The following is a 25,978-nucleotide window of genomic DNA, read 5'->3' on the forward strand; positions in this document are numbered from 1 at the left end:
ACTTCACCACAGATGATAACATGAAGCCAGACCTGAGAGGATGTCTGATTTGACAAGCTTTTAGTTTTATGTGAGGAAAAAAATAAATAAATAAATAAAGACTAAGAGATGAGAAAGCACTGATACATATCGAATTGTTTTGGATGTTCAGCTGGACCCAAAAGTTTGGGATTTAAATACAGTTTAAACCTGGGAATAAACACAGATTTAAGACTCACATGTTCTTTCACTGAACTTCAAGATGGATCACCATCATTAGGTTTTACACAAGCTTGCTGTCATTGAAGCAAAAGGGGAACATGCCAAAATATATAAGCAACCACCCTTAACACCCTAGCAGCTGCTTGAAAACAAGCTAAAAAACGCTTTATTGTGGAAAAACCCCAAGATATTGTGAAATGCATGCTCATTTTTCAAAACAGCTTTCACTCAAATTGTTTGTCTTTTCAACAGTGGTCTCAGAATTTCTTACCCAACGGTATAGAAAGATCCTGACTGTCTGAATGTCTTCATCATTTGCAATAGATTTGAAGTGCAAATCATATTTGTAGCAGTTTTATTCATTAGTATTGGTTGTTTTTCAGGGCAACAAAGGAAAGACAGGCGTTATCATTGCTGCCTACATGCATTACAGCAAGATATCAGCAGGGTAAGTTCAGATTTTATATAAATGACTTTAAATACACTTTAATTAATTCATTTATTTAAATAATTTAACTGAATTTAAATGTTAAAACTGCAATCATATTTATATACTTTTTTATTTTTCCCCTCAACAGCAGTTGTTTCATACAGTTCTTGAAACTTCTGTAATATAAATTGTATTGTGGTTGGTAGATGTAGTATGTCTCTCGATTTGTGTTGTGTCCAAACAAGGAGCTTTGTCATACATAATTACAACAGAAATTCTGGAAGACATGTTTATGGAGAGCCTTCTAGTTAATTAACAAGCATGTCTCTTTGATGTGTTTTTTTTCTTATATCTTCAACTGCATTTGTGCACACAGGGCAGATCAGGCCCTCAGCACACTGGCCATGAGGAAGTTTTGTGAAGATAAAGTGTCGTCCTCTCTCCAACCCTCTCAGAACAGGTACATCCCTTTTGATTTTTGTCTTTTTGTTCTTTATAGATCTTTGTGCTCTTTATATACTTTTTGCATGACTTTTTTTTTTTTGCAACTTTAACTCTACAGGTATATCTATTACTTTGGAGGGCTGCTCTCAGGGGCCATCAAAATGAACAGCAGTCCACTCTTCCTCCATCATGTCCTCATTCCCACCATCCCCAATTTCCAGGAAGATGGAGGTGAGTGAATGTTTTCATAACGTCATTCCCTGACTTCATTCATACATAAGCCCTCGAGGAGGTCACTGAGTTAATATGTGTCTGTATGAGCACATATGTATTCATTAAGCAAACCTCCCTCACATTCACACACATTTCAGGTTTGTTTTTAATATTTTGCAGTGGAGGAGAGAGACACACAGGGAGTTTGCCAATTCCTCCTTCATATCTCACTTTTTTCCTCACTCTCTTGACAGGTTTCTTCCCTTTCCTGAAGATCTATCAGTCCATGCAGCTTGTCTACACTTCTGGCATATAGTGAGTGAGGATCCATTGAAGACACTCACATAATTTAAATCATAATTAGAAGTGTCTGCTAGGACAGGTATCACTATTACTGCTGCTTAATACTAATAATAAAAGTATAAAAATTTGGCACATAGCTTGGCTCGCACTGTTTGTGCTGCAACTTAAGCAATCAGACTTATGGTTTTTATAAACCTACATTATAGGAGGGACCTGGGGCCATATCTAGAGACCAGAATATCAAAGAGACTCTGGGGGTGGACTCTTTTTCACTTTAGTAAGCAACCACCTAGAATGCCATAGCAATACCCTAGCAGCCTAGCATTATGAAGTGGCGTTTTAACCCTTCATGTCTTCTTCAGGAAATAAAAAAAAAACAAATTTAAAGAGTATGTTTGCTATCTGTGTATGTTTTTTGTAGTGACCTGCAGGGCTCTGGGAGCAGACGGCTGATTGTTACTATTGAGCCGGCACTGCTGCTGAAAGGAGACATCATGGTATGTGGGGCTGTTTTTATCTGACCCTGATATATCACAACTGTCAAAACCATAGGCATTTCCATCACTTTAATCTCTTTCTCTTGCTCTCTGTCACTTTTATGGCCTCTTTTTCTGTCTTTCTTGTAGGTAAAGTGTTATCACAGGCGGGTTCAGTCTGCTGAGAGGGACACTGTGTTTCGACTGCAGTTTCATACGTGCACCATTCATGGAGCTCAGCTCTGGTTCGGCAAAGGGGAACTGGATGAAGCTTGTTCAGGTACATTCTTAGTGGGACAAGCCAAGAATCATATGCCAAGCTCATATATTTTTTACAATAAAACCAGAGCCATCTGTCTGACTGTCGTGAGCTGAAATGGCCTTGGGATATCAGCTGAGCTTGTTTTTTTACTATGTGCTTTTTATTTCGGTGGTCTGTGTTCTTTTAGCTGTGCCGTAAATTACCACCCTCATTCCCATTGGGTAACACCTGTGCACCACAGCTGCGTGATTGAGATGAGATACAGACTTTCACGTGATAATGGATTCTCTATGGGCTTACATACAAGCATGGGAGGCAACTTCAATTGCTTGTAAAACTCTGGGAAAATTCCTAGATATTAATCATCGTTATAATCAGAAACATATTTATAAAGTGTGTATTATGGAGAGGATATTATATGCAAAGCCCATTATTAATGACAAATATTATTAGCTGGAAAGGGTCTTCTGTTTTCCTAATGATTAACACTCAATTCCCACTGTTTCTTGTAGATGACAGATTTCCCTCTGATGCCACAGTGGAGTTTGTGTTTTCATCTGGGCCTGAGAAAATCAAAGGTAAACTAAAAACCTTAATCAAACTGCAGATTAAGTTCTTACTAACTGTTTAATTGCAGTTTTAGGGACCATGAAATTGTTTGACAAACACAATTATCTTTCCTGAGCTGACACATAGCATTTCCCATTGAAACAGCAGGGTTCTATCATATCATGTGGTCTTTAACTGTGTTATAATGCAGATGTTCTTGGTTGTAATTTTATTGTGTGTGTGTGTATGTGTGCCTGTTTGATTCAGGGAGGGTGAGCCAGAGGAATGATCCAGCTGTCAGCGTGGACTATAACACGAATGATCCGGTGGTGCGCTGGGATTCTTATGAGAACTTCAATCAGAGACATCAGGACAGCCTAGAGGGTACAACTATTCATTCATACAACCACATATTGGTGTTTATTCAAGCCTTCAGAGATACTGTATTTTTATAAACAGGACTTTCCTTTTTTCTTTAGAAATAAAAGAGGTTGATACTACTCTTTACAATGTTTACAACATCTTGCCAGATCAGATTATTGAAACTATTCAGAAATAACCATGGTTATGACATCACAACCATGAGCACAATAACAAATGGTCAGGTTTGCAAATTAACACCTTGGCAGATGTGTTTTTTTTTATCATAACCAGTGTTGGGTTAACAGCATACAAGTGTCAAATGTTATTTATTAAGACTACTCTTTGCATTTAGAATTTTCACCATGATACTTGAGTTACGTTTTCAAATAAATAATGTATATTGTCCTTTAATGTTGTAAAAAAAAAAAATAATAATAATGTTGTAATATATGTAACTTGTAGCAGGAAAAGAATGTGAATCTGCAAACCTTGAATAATATTTTAAGTGGACTTTAGGGAAATATAAAAGTGCAGAATGTAAACCTTTAAATTCTTTCTTGCAATAAACATTGATTTAAAAAAACAACTCTCATACATCCCTCTAGATATCGCACACACACGTGGGCCTCTAGATGGCAGCCTGTACGCACAGGTAAAAAAGCGTCTTGCTGCAGGCTCCACCTCCCTGCCGTCCACCAATGGGAGCCCTGCAAGAAGCTCGGAGGAGCGTCCAAGTCAGCTTCTGTCTGTTAGCACTGATTCTGGACACTCATCTGTCCCACCTGGCCGGCTCGATGAACCGACTCGACAGGCCCCGCCTACTCAGCAAGAGAGGGAGGAGCTTGAGCGTCTTCTGGGTGGGATTGAAGGGGATGGAGGACGGGATCGTGACCGAGAGACGGCCATTTTGGATGACGGTGATTCCTTGCCTCCTGAAAGGACTGGGTCACTGAGGTTAGGCCGTTCATGCTCATGTCGGTTGGGCTACCGATCCCAGCGTTGTGCTGAGCCTGGATGCGATGGACTCCACCACTTATCCAATGGGTACTGCCTTGATCGTCCCACCACCACTAATGGACACACAGGGGCTCCTTCTCCAGGGATGCCATCTGTCATAGGGCTTTGCCAACACCACAGTGCCCATCCTCACCAATCCCTGCCGCCACCAGATCTGCTCTGGGACCGCCAGCAAGTTTCACAGCACTGCCTTCATCGCACTTGCTCAGAGGGGCCATCACGCCACCTGTGTCCATTTCCATCCCAAGAGATCAGTCCCCATCCACATAGTCTGTCTCCCCGACTGCTCTGTAGGGCGGACGAGTACATTCCATACCCCCACCATCACCACAATCATCCACACCACCCAAAACCCAGCGGCCCCTACCACGATGTCATGATGATAGATGGCCTAGTGACATCCGGCTGCCCCTGTCGGGACTGCTGTCTACGGCGAGAAGATTTCCACACCCTCCGTTTGGACAGAGAGGAGGGAATACACTGGGAGAGGGAGGCAGAGCTTCACCGGGATACTGGGTTAAGACGGGGCAGAGAGGCTGATATGCAAAGAGGGGCGGAGATATGGGACCGGGAGGCAGGGCTAAGAAGGGGACGAGAACTGCCTCTGCAATGGGAGAGAGACAGAGAAGCAGAACTACAGTGGGAGAGAGAACAAGAGGCAGAATACTGGCACAGAAGGGCTACCGTATCCCCCTACGGGCCTCATGGTCATGAATTACCAGCATTTAACTTCGATCCACTTCCCGCAGGCCATCCTGCATACCCCGAAACCTCCCGGTCCCACTCTCACGCCCATCTGGATCTCAAATACAGCAGCAGTTCCAGTGGATATCAGACACCACACCAGATGTGCCCCTGCTCCCCCTACCAACCGTCACCCTCAGAGAGTCGTGGCTATGCCTCGGGTTACCAGTCTGAGTCCACGTCCCCTCTTCCACCTCCCTCTACCTCCTGCCCTGGCCCAGTGCACCATGTCAGCGGACCTACAGATAACCAAATGGACTCCCACCCTCAGCAGTACACCTCTGAAACAAATACAGGTGACAAATGCCTTGACAGATACAATTAAAGTCTTTTAAATTTAAAGCTTTTGCAAACATGTTGTGATTATCTTATATTAAAGAACTGTGTATAACCTTCATCTGCATTCAGTTTTATCTGTGCATGATTATATTTGTTTATCAGTCTGTATGCTATCCCTATCAGATTGCCCTGGTGCAGACAGCATAGGCTGGCGTAGTCACATTACCCATGGTTCCCTGCGGCGGACACATCTAGATCCACATGCCCCATGTTCAACACCCTCTGATATTTCAGGACCTCCAACACCAGTCCACACAAGCAGCCCTTTGCAAACCCAGGAGAGGTAACTGCATTTATGAATAGATGTGGGGTTGCTCCTGCAGAGTTTAGCTCTGACTCTAATGCAACAAATCTAAACCACCTGAACCTGAAGATCCAACCCTTAAAACACAACTGAACCAGCTAATTGAGGTGGTCAGGGTTACTTGAAAATAACAGCAGGTGTGTTGGAGCAGGGTTGGAACTGACATCCGCAGTCAGGTAGCCCCCCAGGAGCACAGATGGCTACTCCTACAGTAGATGAAAATGTTATCTGCTGACTTTATTCAATATTGTGTTGAATTCTTCTTCCTTTTTCAGTGTCCGTGAGTATGACTCAAGAGAGGTGAACAGTGAAAGCAGCTCGGCCCACTCCCACAACAGGATGCACCCACTTGCCCTACTGTCCAACAGTACCAGTCCGGGGTCTCGGCAAACTGTACTTTCTTCCAGGCAAGAGATTCCTGAGATACACCCCTTTCCTGCCACACCCACCACTGCCCAACAACTCTCTGCCCCGCTTACTACACCTCCTACCCCACAAAGCTCTGCAGAACACTCCGCCCCTTTAACACCTCCATCAGAATCCATCCAACCACAGACAAGCAGCTCGCCTACTGCTGCTACAGTGCCACCCATAGTGGAAATGGTACCACAATCAATTGAGACTGTTAAACCAGCACACTCACCAGATCCCTCTTCTCCCATCCCGTCCGAGTCCATCCCAGCTCACTCGCAGAGCAACGGAGTATCGCCATCTCCTGAACCAGACACCACTTCTGCTTCTTCAGTCCCTGCGTCCCCTCGACCACCCACTGGCGAACACGAGAGCTCATCCTCCCCTGAACCCCCAGTGCCCGGATTCGCCACGCTGGGCAGGAAGCTGATGTTGGGCTCTGAAACCTCACTTCCTGCAGGACACAGTATGGACGGCAGCCCCAGCTCCACTCCCACCTTTCCCATCTCTCCAGCCTGCTGCACCCCATCTCCTCCAGGCTCCTACTTAGGGTGCCCAGTCACCTCCGTCCCACAGCCTCCCCTCCCTGAGAAACGCCGCCCATCCGGCCTGCCTGGATCACCCAACGGGAGGTCTGGAATGCTGAGGGCGTCCATGAGTCAGCAGCCCTCTGGGCAACACCACGTTACATTCTCGCCTTCAGTAGGAGAGCTGACCATGCCCGCTGGACAGGGAGAAGTTGGTGTGGAGGGTGAGATGGGCAGCCGTGTCAGTGTGAAATTTGTGCAGGACAGCTCTCGGTTTTGGTATAAACCTGGCATCTCTAGAGAGCAAGGTGAGAAAACCACTGTTGTCTTTTAACTATACAAAACTAAATGCAGTTTAGAGATGTCTTCATAGCCAGCTGCTAATTAGGGCTGGGTAAAGATACTGATTTTCCATTTAATTTTCTTTTGAACAAACTCCATTTGTAAAATTGAAATGCAGTGTACTGCAAAATAATGGCCAGAGGTGGCTTTCTTTTGAGTTCCCTCCAAAAATATACCCAAATGAATTGGAATCGAATCAGAATTTAACTGAATCAGGAAATGTTTGTCAATACCCAGCATTATTGCTGATTGCTATAGATGTTTGTGTAAACAGTTTTGTTCATGCAAATGCAGCCATGTCTTATTACTTATTAAGTCACTTTTCATAACCCTTAGTATATGAGCAAGACTAACAGTGATGCTTATTTTTGTGCTCTAGTGTTTTTGCACATGCTGCAACAGATTGTCGTTCCATATGTTTGGATCTATTTTTTAAACGGCAATGTCTCATTAAACTGTCCTGTTTCTGTTCAACAGCTATTGCAGCACTGAAGGAAAGAGAGCCAGGGGCCTTCCTCATCCGAGACAGTAACTCTTTCCAGGGGGCCTACGGTCTGGCCCTGAAAGTTGCCAGCCCACCCCCCAACGTCAATAACCATAGCAGCAAAGGTACGCCACATCTGCAGGCATTTCCTCACACAAACATTTATCTTGCCTCAGTGTTGCTCCCAAAGCTCTCTGTCTGCACAGGAAACACACGACTGCACCTGAAGTACTCTACCAGAGCTAAACATCGCAGGAATTTAGAGCTAAAGCTGAAGTGTGTCATTTCTGCACCAAACAGAATTACAGTAATAATGACAATTGTCATCAACTCGCCTTGTCTTTGACTGGACAAACAGATAGTCCTGTCCCAAATTCACAACCTTGGTTGATAAGGTTGTGCTCCATTCAGATTTGAACTGAGAATGCCATTGCCAATTTGAATTGAGGCGGCAAACAGAAAGTAGAAGTGCAATTCAAATTTAAATGTAAATAGAATTAGTGAAATTCATGTGACAAATTTTTTAACTACAAAAGCAAAGTCACGACAAACTTTGAATTTTAGCTTTCATTGTCTTGAATATTTTATTGTCATATAATTAATACTGGACCAAGTGCACTGTTTATTTTTGTACAATTCGACTAAACATTTATTTGAGAAAGCAATGAGAACTGCTTTTATCTAAATGTCGATTAATCACAACTGAAGTGCAATATTTCGAAACTTGTCATGTTTTGTCATGTTTCTATGTACAACCAATATTAGCATCATAGTTTGCATTAAAGATATCATTTCCTGTCTGTTAGCAGGAGGAGACCCTCTGGAACAGCTGGTTCGACACTTCCTGATTGAGACGGGGCCTCGAGGAGTGAAGATTAAGGGCTGTCAAAATGAGCCCTACTTTGGTGAGCACTTCAGGGATCCTCTATAAAACTCTACGGGGTGGCTCGCCAGACACTGATTAAGCTTAGTCCTGGTTTAAATCTGAGCTTAAATCAATAATTCACCCAGGAATGACAGTTGTGTCATCATTTAGTCATTCTCGTGTCATTACAAACCTGTATGACATTTTATTATGAAGATGTTAGACAGACATTTCTTGCGGTCTGGGGGGGTCTGTTTGCTCCATGCATGCAAGGTATTTAGACAGCAATATTATCCAATCTCCACAATATCTCCATCATGTTCTCTAGCAGAGCACTGAATATGCCAAATAGTTCAGAACGCTGCTTCATAAAAAGACCCAACGTACAACCTTGAGTTGTAGAAGTTGAGATAATGCTCATATCTTTGATGTAGTGTTGTTTTTCTATAATAGAAAGCCAAAAATGTCTTTTATGCTTGTGATTAGTTGCCGTCTGGCTACATTCTGGTGCTTTTGCAATCTGGCACATCAGTTTTAAAGGTAAATAATGTTGAAGTGTTGAAGTGAAAGCGAAGTATTGAGGTCCTCTGTATGTGTTTTGTCATTGGTAGGGAGTCTTTCAGCACTGGTGTGTCAGCATTCCATTACACCAATCTCTCTGCCCTGTGCCCTCCGCATCCCAGATAGAGGTAAACATAACGGCACACGTCAACACGCCACGCTGAGATATCACTGAATGATGAAAGCACAGACACAACATACACTCATTGTGAGGTTAGAGTTAATGAGGAGTTGTAAGGCAAGAAAGGAATGCTTTAAAACAACAAAAAATGACAAAGTATTTTTTATTAAGGTACAACACAGTATTCTGTGCTATAGATCCTTACTACATGCTAAACAAAACAGTATAATTTTTTGTAGCATGTTAAATTTTTTTCTTGAATTTATTGATTTTATTTCTTTGTGACTGTATTTAACTACGCTTTGCCAGCTAATTAATTGCTATGAAATTTAGACTGATTCAAACTGACAAATCAGGGTTTTTTTTGACTGATTTATCAAAAGAACCGCTCATAAGCATCATGTTTGTGAATCAGACAACACTGGTTGGACTGTATGTTTGTTTTTGCATGCGGCCAGCAAAGACAATGTTGTAGATAATTTATAAGTTATAGATAATATACAAAATGTTTCGTCTATTTTTTGTCTTATTGTTTATTGTATGATTTTGCAGTTGCAGTTCTTTTTGTTCAAATCAAACTCACAGCTCAACTAAAAAAAATATTTATTTTATAATATGCAATATTATACATAGACAAAATGGTTGTGAATGTATATTTTATAATGCACAATATTATACATACACTTCAATTTAGTACTGTATATTATACATACAGCTCCAAAATGTTATATACAGCTGAATATTATACATCCAGCTCCATTTTTTAAAAGAAAATTATTACTTTAGTACAGCAAGGATGCATTAAATTGATTATAAATGTTAATACATGTATAATGTTACAAAGATATATATTTTAAATGATTGTTGTTCTTTTGAACTTTCTGTTCATTAAAGTATCCTGAAAAATGTATCACAGTTTCCATAAAAATATTAAACAGCACAACATTGACAATAATAAGAAATGCTTTTTCAGTAGCAAATCAGTATATTAGAATGATTTCTGAAGGCTCGTGTGACACTGAAGACTGGAGTAATGATGCTGAAAATGCAGCTTTACTATCACTGGAATAAATTACATTTTAACATATATTAAAATAGAAAACAGTTATAATTTGTAATAATATTTCACAATATTACTGTTTTACTGTATTTTTGATCAAATAAATGCAGCCTTGTTGAGTTTAAGAGACTTCTTTCAAAACAAACAAACCAAAAAAAAACTTTAACCGTAGTGCAAACAGATATGATCACAAGATTTGTATTTAAGCAACTGCCAATGTTTGAATCTCAGAGACTGGTCTATAAATCGTGATGTCACACTCTCAGACCCAATAGGTGAATTCGTGGAGGTTCAGCCTGCCAGTAACATGAGTACAGCTGCAGACCTTCTGAAACAGGGAGCAGGTGAGTGTGAACCAGCACATCTGTCCTCATGTGTTACGTCTTACTGTAACGTCTGTAACCTCTGAGTCTCTCCTCAGCCTGCAATGTGCTGTACCTGAACTCAGTTGAGACTGAGTCTCTCACGGGACCCCAAGCTATCGCTAAAGCCTCAGGGGCCACAATGTCACGCAGCCCTCGGCCCTCTGCGACAGTGGTTCACTTTAAGGTGTCTGCCCAGGGCATTACACTGACAGACAGTCAGCGCAGGTACGCCCACTCATACCACTTTTTGCCTTTTGAAAGTATAACCATATAATTTTTCAGTTTTCTATGAGCAATAGAAATGTGAGGACAGACTGTTACTGTCACACTGAGTTTGACTATGAGATGTTTGGGTTTTCAGGGTGTTTTTCAGGAGACATTATCCAATCAACAGCGTGACTTTCAGCAGTGTGGACCCACAAGACAGGAGGTGAGATAGTGGTGGCAAAAATGCGAACTGGAGTACAAGGACTGGTGTACAAGAGTGGCTTAAATATCTACTCTACATGTTTTCTCAAACATGGTTATTTGTTATTACATTGTTATATTATAGGCTGTTGCACTGACCGTCCATCTTACAAGAATATTCAAAGTTTGCAGTGCATTCCACATCCAATGAAATTACAAACCATTAAGCTTAATGCAAATATACAAAGGAAAATGTGGATATAGGAGGATTTTGTTTTTGTTTTGTTTTGTTTTTTGTTTCTTTATTATAGTTTTGTTATATAATATATATATATACCGGTATATATTATTATTTTTTATCTTGTTTTTTTGTTTTGTGTAATGTTTTTCTTTTCTTTTTTTGTTTTAGATATAGAAGGATTTTGTATTTTGTCTTTTTTTTAATGTTTTGTTTTGCTTTGGGTTGTTTTGTTTTGTTTTGTTGTAACAGTTGCCTGTCTAGAACTAGTAGTAGCACTGAAATCTAATCAGGTAGTGCATGACTCTGTGTGGGCTGCTCTGTCTGTGTCTGCAGTATGTGCATAAATGTTTTTATTTACTCATTTATGTGTGTATATTTTCAGTTTTATGTACAACACAAGCTTTGGGGCTTTGTTTGAAATGCAAACCCACCCTGTGCAGGCAAAACACTTGTCTTTTCTTAAACCATCACTTTGAACCCTGTAAATTGTTTGGGCTCTGTGATTTTTATTTTGTAAACGCTCTTTCATGGCACACAGCGACCAGTCTTGCATCTAAAGAATTTGAGGCAATAACATTAAACCAGATGTTACAGGAAAGAGCATTTTTCATTTGCATGAGCCAAAAAAAAATGGGCCTTTGAGCAAACTTAAAGGAATAGTTAACCCAAAAATTAAAATGTGCTGAAATGTACTCACCCTTAGGCCAGCCAAGATGTAGATGAGTTTGTTTCTTCATGGGAACAGATTTGGAGAAATTTAGCATTACATCACTTGCTCACCAATGAATCCTCTGCAGTGAATGGGTGCCGTCAGAATGAGCTGATAAAGCCATCACAATAATCCACAAGTAATCCAGTCTATCATTTTTTGTCTTGTGAAGAGAAAAACTGTATTTGTAAGAAACAAATCCATCAAGACGTTTTAACTTTAACCCGTCACTTCTGACCAAAATATGAGTTCATAAACCAAAATAATGCTTCCTCCAGTGAAAATGTCTCACATTAAAATCCACCGACACATTTGGGCATATTTCTCTCCTGATTCAGATGATACATCTTTTTCACTGGCCAAAGCAATATTATAGATAGAGTCCTCATATTTTAGCCAGAAGCAATGGTTTGAAGTTGTTTTGTTTTAGTTATGGATTTATTACACAAACTTGTGTCATTTTTGGGTGAACTGTTCCTTTAAAAACAGCTTCTCAGTTACAATGTACAAAATATGATTTGACATAGAGCTCCAAAAATGAAGCCCCAATGCAATGTGTGCTACATCCACAGCATACTCTACACAAGTATATGAACACGAATACTTCTTCTAGCCACACAAGCTCGATTTCACGCATCATTGCAATAGGAAATGTATCAGAACGGAATTCACATGCAGCACAAATATGTTACAGCCACAAGATTACACTAAATATGCACAGAACTAGTATAGAGTATGTGTTTGTCCTCAGACTGAGAGCATGCTCATGTGTGGCTGCAGCGTCCCGTGTGTGTGTGTGTGTGTGTATGTTTGTGTGTGTGTGTGTGTGTATGTGTGTGTGAGAGTCTGTTCCTCAGTCTTGTCTCTGTCTCCCTCTTGCTGCCGTAGGTGGACTAACTCAGACAGCACGACCTCTAAGTAAGTCTAAATGATACGTGTTTTGTCTGGACTGTTCAGACAGCTTGTTTCCTCTGTGTTGCGCCTGATAGGAAACTGATTAGGTGCTTATGTGCATGGTAATTTACTCTTAGATAACCATAGAACTGATCATCCTGTCTGTCCATTCACTCCTTATTTGGATTGTAAGTCTGACTGATATTTTATCCCCCAGTCGCTCATTCTCGTATCTCTCTGTCTCCTCTCAGAGTATTTGGTTTTGTTGCCAAGAAGCCCGGAAGTGTGGCGGAAAATGTGTGCCATCTTTTTGCAGAGCTGGATCCCGAACAGCCCGCGACTGCCATCGTCAACTTCATTAACAAAGTAATGCTGGCACCACAGAGACGCTAGGGCCCCCGGGGACGAGGCTCTTCACGTACACTGCCGCACATCACGAGACTGTAATGTTGCACCTTCTGTCAAGTTTAAGGGTTTCATAACATAAGGCTTTTCGGCAAAGACAAGGGCTTTACTGTTGACTAACATGATGCCAAAACACATTAAAACCAAAATATACAGAATGTAACCAAACTAAAGCCAGCAGTCTGTTGTGGTTTTGCCTTTTTAGAGCTGTTTTGGTGTTCGTGGGATTGTAAGTGACTTGTAAATGAAGATTGTTAAATAAGGGGTTTTCAAAAGCACTGTTATTGACCCCTGAATAAAATAAATCTGTTAAATGCACTCAAACTTACGAATTGCACAGATAACAGTCTCTGCAGTATGACAATCATCAGTTTATAAATATTGATGTCAATTTGGTTTTAGAGTTTTGACGTACACTAAATTATGGTTGAAAATGTTTATTTTATTCAAAAGCCAAATTTCAGTTTTTTTTTTTTTTTTGTTTTTGTTTTTGTTTTTGTCCTAACTGGAAAGGAGGTGCCATGGTTTCTATTGGAAACTTATTTCAGCCACAGTAAAAAAAAAAAAAAAAAATCAATAAATAATATATATATATATATATATATATAAATAAAGGCAATTGCGACTTTTCATCTCACAATTCTGACATTTTTCTCGTAATTTTGAGTTTATATCTAGCAGCTCAGAGAAAGAAAAAAAAAATAATAGAATTGCGAGATGGGGCCGGTTGCATAAACTGCTTGGACTAGTCTTAAAAAGTTAGCCATCTAATTTGTTTTCTTCTAGAATGGTCATAACTGTTTAAAGTCAATAACAAAAATGTAGATTGGCCCAATTTTAATCAGAAAAGTGAGACTGATTATCTCTTTGCTAACTGCTAGTTGGTCAAACTAGTTCTTAAGACACAGTCTTAACATAGTGTCTATGTTTATGCAACTGGCCCATGTTTACAGAATTCTGACTTTCTCATAATTCTGTTTATATCTAAATTCTGAGTTTATATCTTGCAATTCTGCCTTTTTTTCCCTCAGAATTTTGAGTTCATATCTCACAATTCTGTTCATTTCTCACAATTCTGAGTTTATGTCTTGCAATTCTGCCTTTTTTTTCTTGTAATTCTGTTTTTGTCTCACAATTCTGAGTTTACATCTTGCAGCTCTGACTTTATTTCTCAGAACTGTGAGAAAAAGTCCAAATTGAAAAACACAATTACATTTTTTTTTTTTAATCCTCTGGTGGAAACAAGCTTCCATAGTTTCTGAATCTGGCCCGGTGTCTGCGAATGATAGGGAAAGTTACGGAGCGTTTGAGATGGAGAAACAGATGGAGGACCAGACATGGCGTAGTCGTGACGCTGAGCAGCTGTTGTGCTCTGCTGGAGTTCCAGATTGAAATGTCGTGTAGTTTGATGTCATAATGGAAGGCTGATGGTCATGTGATTATTACCCAGAGAGAATTTGGTTACCTTTTAGAGTAGGAAGGAACTTTATTTTGTCCCCTTTTGTTGTGTATTTCATTCACTGTTCATAAACCGAATATAAAATAAGGCAGACAGTGGTACATAATCATCCACATTAGCACAAGACATCGTATATGAACGATAGCTTTGTCAACTGACCGTCACGCATCATGCTGTACCATTGCCTACCATACTGTGTAGTAGAAGATTATATTGGAATGTAACCAGACTTTAAACTGATTGGACAGGTGGACATTTCCGCCTTCATTCTTTGCATAATGAGCTCCTGAAGCTGTTTATAACCAAAGACATGTGGCCATGTACTCAATCAGTTACTTTAAGCTGTGCCATTTATTTTACTAGCCTGTATCAACAAGTTATTGCTGTTTTTGACAGATAGTAAGACACGTCTATGATAACTTTAATATATTGTATTCTGTATTTTCTTGTTGATCTTTTTATGTAGTAATATATTTTTACACATGCAGCTGACTTTGAAAGTAAAAAAAAAAGACTACATGGAAGGATTTTGATGTTTTTTTTGTTTGTTTTATTATTACTAGATGTTATTTTTTCAGTGTATGCACAAGTGAAAAATATAATAAATGTAAAGTCATGGTACCAAATCTGAATTCATGATGTGAATTATTTCAGTTCCAATGTACTGTTCTATTCCTATCCATTCAACAATCATCATGTATTAGAATTTAAATATATATATATATATATATATATATATATGCACACACATTTTTGTGTTGTTCACATACATTTTCATACCTCTTTCTCAGTTGTTTAACATTTTGTCCCCTTTTGTAGTGCATTTAATGCACTGTTCATAAAATCCAATTAATATATTTATATTTGTATAAATTAAAATACTTATACTTTGTAAATTTAGATATTTAGAATTATTTATAAAGGAAAAAACTTACACCATATAATTTTTTCACATTTTTATACAAGAATTTATTAATCATAAGGCCATTAATTCAGAAGTATTGAACAAACTGACATAGTTGATTTGAAATAGATGTCATCTATTCCTTTTGGACATGTGTAACAAGTTATTCAGTCAACAATTATGCATTATTTCCTTGTCATCTACTCTTTTCTCTGTGGTACAATTACTAGTTGTCAGATCAAATGATTAGAGTTACAAAATGCTCAAAATGTCAGGAGTGTGACATTTAAACGCATCCTATACTTAACGAATCCATTAAAGTGAAGACTTCTTAGTCTTGGCCATCTCAAAAGGGACAATGTAAACAGGGTACATGACATAAAAAAAAATATTAAAAAAACATCTTTGGTAACCGTAGATTTTTTCTACAAGAGAAAAACTTGTCCAAAAAAATATATATAATTCGCTCTACTCAAATATGGAAGAAAACGTTTGGTTCAGCTTTACTAGTAACCGAATGATTGGGACTTTAGTTTGCGTAAATGTTTTGGATAATGAAATACAGTAGCCTTCTGTACACACTAAGTGAAAAACAAACCAAAAACTACAATTGAAAAAACATTCATCATCAAGTGCTGGTTAAAAAATGTTCCCCTTTGGTTTTGTTTTTATCTTGAAAAAACAGAGGTAAAAAAGATAAAAGACATTCACAATTTCATTTTCCATTCTACCAATAAGCAGCCCGAAATTTAAGGCCACACGTTACCGTCACGGCAACCAGGGCCGTCGTCAGGTCCTCTATGTTACAGCCTCACTGGGCCGCCCATCAAAATATCGTCAGCGCCCCGTGAACTTAAGCGACGGCCCTGATGGCAACTAACCCTACAGTATTTGAGGCAGAGGTGATTCAAACTTGCATTTACAATAAAGAGCTTTTCATTCAGCATTCACAGCTGCAGTGAATAGATTTTGTGGAAAGCTAAATACAGTATATCTCATCATAGACAGCTTAAAAATTCATAGGCATGAATCTTCCTCAGTTGACAGGGAAACTATCTTCCCTTTCAGGTAAGCGGTTGATTGAGTTCAGGTGCCGTAGTGTTTAATATACAAACCAAAGATGACGTATAGCCTACAGCGCTCTCTTTTGTCCTCTGCAAGCTGATGGGCGACCTTTTCAAACACAGAGGAGCCCTTTAGTACCAGTGAGGTCAAACCATTGCATACAATAGAAACAGGTACATCGAAACAATAAATAAACGGTTGTTCCCAAAAGGAAAAGTTGCAGCTGTTAGTTTTCTGCGTCAGGATTCTCAGAGTTTGATGGTGCACTGGTCAGATGAAGGATGAGGATCTCAGCAGTGGAATGAGTGAGGTGACGAGGAGAATCCCGGCTGCTCTTCGGTGTACTTCTCGTTGTGGTTGGTGTCTGGACTGTGCTGGTCTTCTGTCTCCGGAGACATGGAGCCATTGTAGTCTTCGGCCTCCATCGGTTCCTCTTTAATCTGAGACTGATGCCTGTGAACACAGACCGCTCACGTCAACCCGGGATCAAACTGAAAATCTGTTGCTAACTTTTGTTGCTATCATGACATAAACATTGGCTAATGCATCATCCTAATCCCCCACTAATGCGTCACTCAACTGCATATTCTAAAAGTAAATGCACACTGTTCTGAACTCTTTCCCCTGCCAGCATTTAAAAAAAAAAAAACTGCCAGCCACTGCCAGCATTTCTGATCATTTTTACAAAACTTTCATGGCCTACAAATATTTTGTTGTATGAATATCTGAACACGCAATATGTCAAAAGAAAGAACGGAGCCTCTGCCTAACATTTTTGAATAAAAAGCTGAGAAAATCATGTTTTTGTCAAAGTCTGTCTGGATCAGATTCAAAATGGTGATCAAAACATAGATGGAGTAGATCGATTCCATCAACACCCCGAAAACTTGCACAGTCCTGAACCATTTCCTGTATCGTCATTTCATTCGGTAACGTTAGGCAGTTTTGATTTATATGCTGTTTAATGTTTGATGATCACTTGTTTCTGTTTCTGCTTCGCTTTCTTTCTGTATTTTAATCAGTAGCCCCTCACTGCAGAACACAAGATCCAGGGGGCGTTGTTGGATCCACATCTAGGGGGTGGAGATTGGTAGGTTTAGGGGTGGAGTTGGGTGGGTTTAGGGACCAGGGGGTGGAGACGGGTAGGTTTAGGTATACATAAGGTGGGAGGAGTAGGATCTGGATCCAACCACACCCCCTGGATCTTGTGTTCTGCAGTGAGGACCATCTCATTTTAATCAGGAGATTCTGTCCTCTTTCAGAAGATGTGTAATAGCAGCCCCTACTGTATAACAGCGAAAACAGGGAATGCCAGAAAATTCCAACAACGGTAGGTAAAGTGTTAAGGGGGGGCATCTTCCCTCATCTCACCCTACTCAAAATAACTTAATTGCCTTTTTTAATCTTTCAATAACCCAGTCAGTGACTGATTAGATGTTCTCAGTGTTTACATGAGTGGTATCAGACAGGCGGGAGAGTGGACTCACAGTGTGGAGAGCACAGGAGAGAGCTCCAGGCTGGAGTCGCTGTGGGAGCCTTCATCATGATCGTGAGAACTCATGTCCTCATGCAGTGCACTGGCCAAAGCCTTCAGACTGGACGCTCCCATGGACGCTGAGCCATATAGGGGCAGACTGCTGTCCACCATCGCTGCCTGAGGAGAAACAATGTTTTAAGACCATGGAAAATAACACTGATATTACAAACAAGTTAAATACACTACCATTCCGAAGTACGGAGTATGGATGCATTAAATTGAAGTGAGCGTTTGTAGACATTGATAATGTTACAAAAAAGATTTCTATGTCAAATAAATGCTGTTTCTTTGAACCTTCTATTTAAGAATCCTAGGGAAAAAGTATCACAGTTTCCACAAAAATATTAAGCAGCAAAACTCTTTTCAATATTGATGATAATGCCTCACAGGAATAAATTACATTTTATAATATATTTAAAAATTCTTACCGACCCTAAACTATTTAACAGTAGTGTATGTATGAATGAATCCATACCTGCAGAGCAGACAGGGAAGGACTCTGACCCAGACTGGACTGGATATTCTTCACCAGAGGTGATCTGAAGAAACAGTTTATCAGCATCATTAGCAACAATGACCTCAGAAGAATCTGTGCGAATGGAATCTTCGCAATGAGATGTGCAATTACCCAGTGATCTTTTGTGGTCTTCTTTTCTGAAACTCCAGCTCGTCCACAGTCCAAACGGCCCCCTTGACATTCTCGACTCGTACGAAACACTTGTGAAGACTGAGGTTGTGGCGAACTGCATTCTGAGGTCACAGAATAAATTAACGACCTTATCCAAGGCAGAGGAAATCACTCAAGACTGTATCTTTTGAGTTACCTTCCACGTTGCTGCATTGCGTCTGAAATACGCAAATGTTCGAGTGAACCAGTTGTAGATTTCATTTAGTGTTAGCTGCTTTTCAGGAGACTCCAAAATGGCCTATAAATTAAAAAAGGGAACACAATTTTTAAGATCAACATGTGTCTCTAATATGGCAACTGATGAAAGATAAAAGTAAAGGTTTAACTAAAATTCATCCTCAGTTTGTTCAGACAGCCTGGATGATGGCCATCTCATCAGAAATGATGGTGCAGACCTAGATGATAGTTTCTTACCTGCCTGATCAAAGCTGCATATGTAAATGGAGGCCTGACCTCAGCACTCAGGTAGAACTCCTTATTCTGGACAATATCTATGGGACACAGGAGAAATGTGCTCTCAGTTACACTTCATGTATCAAAGCAATTTTGTCATTTTGTCTTTGAAAATGGGGTTTAAATCCATGTGGTAGATTTTGGACAAGACAGTAATTCACAAAAAAAAAGAAAGGCAAAAGGCTTGTGCAACAGTTTCTAATTTTACAGGTAGAAACATCTGAACAAATGGGAAAAAATTAGTAGTAAGGCGTTATAAAACATTATAAAAAGAAAACAAAGAAAGAAGAAAATCTAGATGTTTCAACTGTAGTTCGGATTTTTATATGCCATAATGATATTTTCACTGGCCCTGAGAAAATATGATTTTTTTAAAATTTATAAATAATTAAATAATTTATGCATTTAGCAGACGCTTTTATCCAAAGCGACTTACAGTGCATTCAGGCTATAAATTTTTTACCAGTATGTGTGTTCCCTGGGAATTGAACCCACGACCTTTTGCGCTGTTAACGCAATGCTCTACCACTGAGCCACAGGAACACTGTTTAGCAACTTATCTTTAAATTAAGCATCAGAAGTGAAATCAATTTTTATGAAACAGTCATTTGCTGTAAGTTTAAGAGAGAGAGAGAGAGATTTTATATATAAAAGATATATTTATTATAGTCTATCATTTCTAATAAAAACTGTAAAGCCCATGGTCCTGCCATTTATATAAGGTGGCAAGGTCACATCTGAAGTGAATGAAAAACCAAATATTTAAATAATTTTAAGAAGTTATTAATCAGACTTTAATGTGGCAAAATGCATAAATCAATTTACAAATAAATAATCAATGCATGAATGTTGAAATAAATTATAAAAAAAGGGTAAAATCTCAATACTTGAAATGAATTTGCTGAGTATCCAAAAAAATAAAAATAATAATAATTACATGGCGAGATGCTAGCAATATTATTTTTATTATAACAAAGTGCAAAAAATAAAGTGCTCAGTGCATTTTAAAATCTACAACAAACGTTACGGTCGTGCAGGACCTATCCTTTTTTGCATACACCGCAAATGAAATTTTTGTATTGAATTTTTACTAAATTTTTACTGGATTGAAGAAAGTGCAAGAGCCTCCATTTTCTTTTTTTGAATGTTCAAATAACCCTACTGGACAGGTGACGGTTCCACTGACCCACATTTCTCTCACACTGGTCTCGGGTCATTCTTACTGTAGAGCCCTGACCACTGCACTAATGTCTCTGACACTGACTGTGGGTCAGAAGTCAAGGATCTCACCTTGGTCCATGGCTATGTTGTATTTGTCAGAGTAGCGTTTGCGGATGGGTCCCATGCTGTGCAGGCTGGTGGGTATGATGACAGAGGGCATCTGGGGGAGTGACGTGAGGGGTGTAGAAGGGGCTGTGGCACTCTGGGAAAGACTCATAGAGGGAGTGGCTTTGGGAATGGTTGCCTTGGCAAGTATGAGGGGAGACACCAGATTCACCTAACAATAACAAAAAAAGTTTAATATTTAGCCAATATATATTATAATATAATAATATTTATCTTCAGAACTACAGAAATGTGTTTAATCAAACAGAGTACATGGTAAACAAAGTGACATACTGGCAGAGGGGCAGGTTTGGGCTCAGTAGACTTGACATGGAGGTGGGCCATCATGGCCTGAAGGCGTTCTTTGTCTTTAGCGAGCTGTTAGACAAACACAAACACAGCAGAGATGTACCACTGATAAACCTGGAGCTTTCTGTTGTCTAGCGTTCACATGGTTTTTCTTAATGTGTACATACAGCATATACTGAACAGGAAAAAGATTAGAGCTCAAATTAGAGCAGGATGTTCAATTACGTGCAAAACAGAAAACAAACATTTCTTTAGACTAATAAGAATTAAATACACCACATCAAGAACCAGTTCCATTTGGAGCTAAAGCAATTGTGTTGAATGTTTGTAAAGCCTTACCTGCAGTTCCAGCTGCTGAACCACCTGCATCTGAACTCTGCACTGCGCTGTGCTCTTGTCATCCAGAGCATGTTCACTGTTCAAATGCCTGAAAAACACAACACACATATGCAGACGTTCAGTATAAGATCAAGACCTGTCATTAAAACACATTTTATTTTTATTGATTCTTAAATTGATTTTAAGAGTTGTGCCTTTTTTTTCTCTTGCACTTTGAATTACCACTGTGAAATGTGCTTTATAAATAAATTTGCCGTGTCTTGCCTAAGGTTGACTCAGAAAATAAGTCTAGTTTGATTTGCAAACAACAATTTTAATAAATAGAATAGTACATTACAGTTGTGTAGTTTGATTCATTTGAGCAAATCAAGCAAACTGTTTGATGAACTGGTAAAAAAGAAAGTGATTATTACATTTTTGTTTAATCTTTTCAGCATCATTACTACAGTCTTCAGTGTCACATGATTCCTCAGAAATCATTCTAATACGTTGATTTGCTGTTCAAGAAATATTTATTTTTACCCATGTTGAAAACATTTTGTATTTTTTGTGGAAACCATGAAACTCTTGTTCAAGAGTTTTTGATGAATAGAAAGTTCAAAAGAACAGCATTTATTGGAAATAAAAATATCTTGTAACATTATAAATGCCATTACTGTCAGTTTTGATCAATGTAATGCATCATTGCTGAATAAAAATAATAATTTCTTTTAAAAAATGCACTGACTCTAAGCTTTTGAAACTTTTGTAGTGCATATTGTTGCTACAATTATGATTTTAACATTACCTCAGCTTTTTACACCCTGTTTGTACATCATACATTACTAATCAAAATGAACGTTCAGGATGCAATACTACTATTGAGAAATAGAGGGTGCTGTATTCAAAGAAAATCTGCACAAAGCTTTCATCCAACCAACTTCCTCAAACAACTCCTCTAACAAACAAAAATACATTTTCTTTAACACTCCAAACACTCCAACCAGTAACTTGCTTATGAGTACATATATCCATGAAATAGTCATCTTGACAATACAGTATGGAATTTGCTATTGAATGAAGAGAGAGGGAGATATTTTGACATTCTGATTACATGATTACAGCATCATAATATTTGTGAATGAAGAATGCTTATTATGAAGGCTAAGCACCTTATTCTCAGGTACAGTATATGTGAATCTCAGTGTGATGTGATAGTTTGGAACATGTTTTTAATAGTGGAACTGTGCCTGAGCTGAGGGACAAAGGCAGTGTTGTGGCAATAGACAGGGCGGGGCCTCGGACTAGGATCAGGGGTCAGGGTCAGTGGAAGGGGCACAGATAAACATCCTCCTGTTGTTTGTTTTGGGAGGGATGGCCAGGATCACCATGGGCACTCTGTTTATCAGTGCACTGAGCTCAACCCTGAGGGGCCCCACGGCTGCACCGCCACAGGGGAGAGAGAGAGAGAGAGAGAGAGAAAGCGGATAAGAAAATAAAGAGACATGAGTGGAATATACATATATACAAGTAAATGGAGGTTAGAGACAGTGGAAGGAGTGAATAAGGACAAAAAACATGAAACAAGTAAACATAAGAGTAAAAGGGACAGAACCACATAAAAAGAGCTGTAAAAAAGGCAGCAAGCACACTCAGAAATGATAATTAGATTACAGCTGCATAAGGCTCCTCCTCACAGATCTGCAAACAGGACAAACAGCATAATAAAACGCAGAGGATGAGGGCTGTTGACTTACTTGAGGAATGACTGAAAGTCTCCGAACACGGCATCGCAGCCTGGCCACTTGCATACGCCATGGCTGTATAAAGGATGGGCGCTCTGGGAATGACTCTCCTGTGAACTGAAGCAAAAACAGACAATAAATACAGAATCTGAAACTTGTTTGAATTCTGGGTACCCGTCAAGTACTTTAAACAGGTTAATAATACAGGATTGCACTGGACAATGCCACTGTTGTATAGTATGTTGCGACATTGTGCAACTATGTGACCCATAGGGCTCTGCACCTTCCATTTCAACTCAAATCACACTACTACGCTTTCATTTGTTCTTGAGCAATATCTCAAATATTTGGGATATTTGATGTCAAGAAGTTGTGCATCTCACAAAACCTGTCTAGAACATGTTTGTCATCTTTCACCTCAAAATCAAAAGAATAAAATTATAAATTAGACCATTAAAGCCAACTTTAACAATTACATTTTCATTTTGCATCAATACTTTAATATGGCAATCAAGATTTTTAGGTATTTGCAATCATTTATTCATATTTCCTATAGCTCATTATAAAAAAGAAGAAACTTAGTATAAATTCTAAAACCAGAGTTTCTCAATGTGGTCAGAGGTGCTTCTAAGAGTAAGGCATGGAAAAAATGCTGATGCAAACTGTTCGAGAAAGATTGAAACTGATACTGCAGATTCATGCTTTCCACCAAGTGTCTTTGCACTCGACAGGCTCGTTTTCAAATCACAATATTTCGATATTGTGATGCATTTTGTTGTGATGCATGAATCACAGTGTGTTCAGTATCGGGAGATAACTGGTCATGTAAAGCTCTATTTAAGATTGTTTGCATTATGATTTCAATTTTTTTTTTCAGAATTTGCCCCACCCAAATTGTCATCATTAATGCAGCACCATTACTATAATATGACAAATTATTATTATTATTTTTTGTTGTTCTATGGTATTTGTTTTATTTTATTATAATTTTTTTTATTGTAAATTTGAAGTATTTTTCACTACCTTTTGGGGTCGGCAAGATGCAATATTTTTGAAAGAAGCCTCTAATGCTTAACAAGGTTGCATTTATTTGATCAAAAAGTTGTAATTTATAAAATGTAATTTATCCTTGTGACTGCAGTCTTCAGTGTCACATAATCCTTTAGAAAACATTCTAATAATCTGATTTCTTAATGTCAATGCTGAAAACAGCTGTGCTGCTTAATATTTTTTAGGAAACCTTGATAAATTCTTTCCAGGATGAATAGAAAGTTCCAAAGAACTGCATTTATTTGAAATCGAAATCTTTTGTAACATTATACATTTATTTACTGTCACTTTGGATCTGTCCTTGCAGAATAAAGTATTAATTTTTGACCCAAAATCTTTGAACAGTATTTTAGCACGGTATTTCTTATGCATTTCTATTTTTTTTTTTTTTTAACCCAGACAGCATTTTGTCAGTTGTTTTCATATAGCTCTATTCTTCGCCTCAGAGCCAGCTGACAAAGTAGATGGACACGTTTAGGACTTTGTATCAGTGGACTGTTTGAGAAAGTGATTTCTTTTTGTATTTTAAAAAATGCCAAGAATGCTTTATTTGTTTGGAATCAAGCGAGGTTTTGTCCTTTGACCCATGACCTTCTCCTGTTCTCGCCTAAGAGAGCCCTGTGTATCTCTGCCAGCGGATTTCTTTCCCTAACACCAAAACAAAGAGAGAAAGCATCTACAGCGGGCATCTTTTCTCGTTCAGTGCTTGAACACAACCCCAGCCTAGGCAGATGACTCACACTTGACAAATTAAAACAGACTTAGTTTTTTCCATCCTTATAACACACTGAACAATCAAATAAGCCAGCAAACAGACACAATAAAACAAATACGTGCAAATGAACTGTTAGTTCTTACATAAGGGGCTCTGAAGATCCCAGCCCAATGTCAAACGCTCGCCTCTCAGAAACAAGCACTCGGCAGGGAACATGACAGTAGTGCACGAATAAAGATGGAGCAGGACAGATTTTAAAGGATTGATTACATTTCATCCCTCACTCCATCAGTGGGAGAGTGTGTTTGCATGTCACTCAGTAAACCAGAAGGAGAGATGGATAGACAATGCCCGCATGTTGTGGTCTTCTGGAAGGGGTGAAGGGTTTGTTCTCTGGTGCCAGTGGTCGCACTTAAGGTTTTAGTTGCAGGCGTCTCTCTGGCGGGCAGGAGTTTACATGACACATGAAACTGACCACACAGTCCTTGAGCTCTCACCCTCCACCAATATCATGCAAACAATCACAGGCGGGTCATTAGAGGGCTCTGCTGACAACACAGACCACATCAATGCAACACTAGGACACAATGGCACCTACTGTAATCTGAGCATTTACTGTTAACAGGGTAGTGTGGTGTAGCAGTTAAGACTCAGGGCTGGTTCTTAACCCCAGTTTCTCCAGTAATGGGTTCACACACTTGTGGAAACAAGTTCATGCATGTCCACATGCAGCAACATATTATATAGGCAACGTTCACACAGTCAGTGTTTCAAGTGCTTCTGACAAACACGTTCCTGAAACATAGACAAACAGGTTTAGACCTCGGCAAACAAGGAGATGGAGGTGTGTTCATGCGTGTATAGGCCCACAGGGAACGCATTGACACAGACTGTCAACTTTCACACTGCCACAAAGACAAATGCCTTTTAAGACACCTGACATTTGTCAACCGTTTTCTTCCAATACATTCTGTATTAGGCAACCTCACACAACCTGACTGGTTTGACTGTTCGTCAAATACTAAATTTCAGTGCAATAAATACAATAAGAAATAATTATAATCTTGTCATTTTAAGACTAGTATTATATTGACAAGTATTATATTGTTGACAAGTATTATAATGTTGAAATTAACATTAGCTAAGATTATTAAATGCTGTAGAAGTATTTTCATGCTTAGTTCATGTTAACTAAAGTAGTTAACTAATGAACCTTATTGTAAAGTGTTACCAACATTTCTTATAATCAATGTTGAAAACAGTCATGCTGCTTAATATTTCTGTGGAAACACTGATCAATTTTTGAACAAAGTTCAAAAGAAGAGCATTATTTGAAACAAAAATGTTTTGTAACATTATAAATGTCTTTTT

The 25,978-nt window shown here is 38.9% G+C and overlaps 2 protein-coding genes across 11 annotated transcripts in view; one reads left to right on the forward strand and one right to left on the reverse strand.

Annotated features, from left to right (window-relative positions):
* The window catches only part of LOC107705704 (tensin-2-like), a 47,544-nt gene extending 33,911 nt beyond the window's left edge, over positions 1-13,633 (forward strand). For 5 of the 7 annotated variants that reach the window (XM_016509118.1, XM_016509122.1, XM_016509124.1 and 2 more), the window contains 19 exons: positions 585-649; positions 1,008-1,091; positions 1,194-1,306; positions 1,543-1,603; positions 2,013-2,088; positions 2,218-2,347; positions 2,842-2,907; positions 3,146-3,262; positions 3,847-5,298; positions 5,465-5,624; positions 5,921-6,891; positions 7,403-7,534; positions 8,216-8,314; positions 8,886-8,963; positions 10,283-10,360; positions 10,438-10,606; positions 10,743-10,811; positions 12,628-12,657; positions 12,885-13,633. In XM_016509118.1, the coding sequence (XP_016364604.1) occupies positions 585-649; positions 1,008-1,091; positions 1,194-1,306; positions 1,543-1,603; positions 2,013-2,088; positions 2,218-2,347; positions 2,842-2,907; positions 3,146-3,262; positions 3,847-5,298; positions 5,465-5,624; positions 5,921-6,891; positions 7,403-7,534; positions 8,216-8,314; positions 8,886-8,963; positions 10,283-10,360; positions 10,438-10,606; positions 10,743-10,811; positions 12,628-12,657; positions 12,885-13,026 (4,092 nt within the window). In that variant the 3' untranslated portion in view covers positions 13,027-13,633. The remainder of the gene's footprint in view (positions 1-584; positions 650-1,007; positions 1,092-1,193; positions 1,307-1,542; positions 1,604-2,012; positions 2,089-2,217; positions 2,348-2,841; positions 2,908-3,145; positions 3,263-3,846; positions 5,299-5,464; positions 5,625-5,920; positions 6,892-7,402; positions 7,535-8,215; positions 8,315-8,885; positions 8,964-10,282; positions 10,361-10,437; positions 10,607-10,742; positions 10,812-12,627; positions 12,658-12,884) is intronic. The other 2 variants (XM_016509119.1, XM_016509120.1) reach the window with 2 other exon arrangements.
* Positions 13,634-15,453: 1,820 nt separating this feature from the next.
* The window catches only part of foxp1a (forkhead box P1a), a 48,779-nt gene continuing 38,254 nt past the window's right edge, over positions 15,454-25,978 (reverse strand). For all 4 annotated transcript variants that reach the window (XM_016509128.1, XM_016509127.1, XM_016509126.1 and 1 more), the window contains 10 exons: positions 22,855-22,959; positions 21,119-21,206; positions 20,765-20,848; positions 20,435-20,642; positions 19,106-19,182; positions 18,828-18,929; positions 18,632-18,753; positions 18,479-18,542; positions 17,954-18,120; positions 15,454-16,919 (listed from right to left, as the gene is read on the reverse strand). In XM_016509128.1, coding sequence (XP_016364614.1) covers positions 16,757-16,919; positions 17,954-18,120; positions 18,479-18,542; positions 18,632-18,753; positions 18,828-18,929; positions 19,106-19,182; positions 20,435-20,642; positions 20,765-20,848; positions 21,119-21,206; positions 22,855-22,959 — 1,180 coding nt within the window. In that variant the 3' untranslated portion in view covers positions 15,454-16,756. The remainder of the gene's footprint in view (positions 16,920-17,953; positions 18,121-18,478; positions 18,543-18,631; positions 18,754-18,827; positions 18,930-19,105; positions 19,183-20,434; positions 20,643-20,764; positions 20,849-21,118; positions 21,207-22,854; positions 22,960-25,978) is intronic.

This window comes from Sinocyclocheilus rhinocerous, unplaced genomic scaffold (genome assembly GCF_001515625.1).
Source record: "Sinocyclocheilus rhinocerous isolate Xijiao unplaced genomic scaffold, SAMN03320098_v1.1 scaffold263, whole genome shotgun sequence".
Taxonomy (NCBI): domain Eukaryota; kingdom Metazoa; phylum Chordata; class Actinopteri; order Cypriniformes; family Cyprinidae; genus Sinocyclocheilus; species Sinocyclocheilus rhinocerous.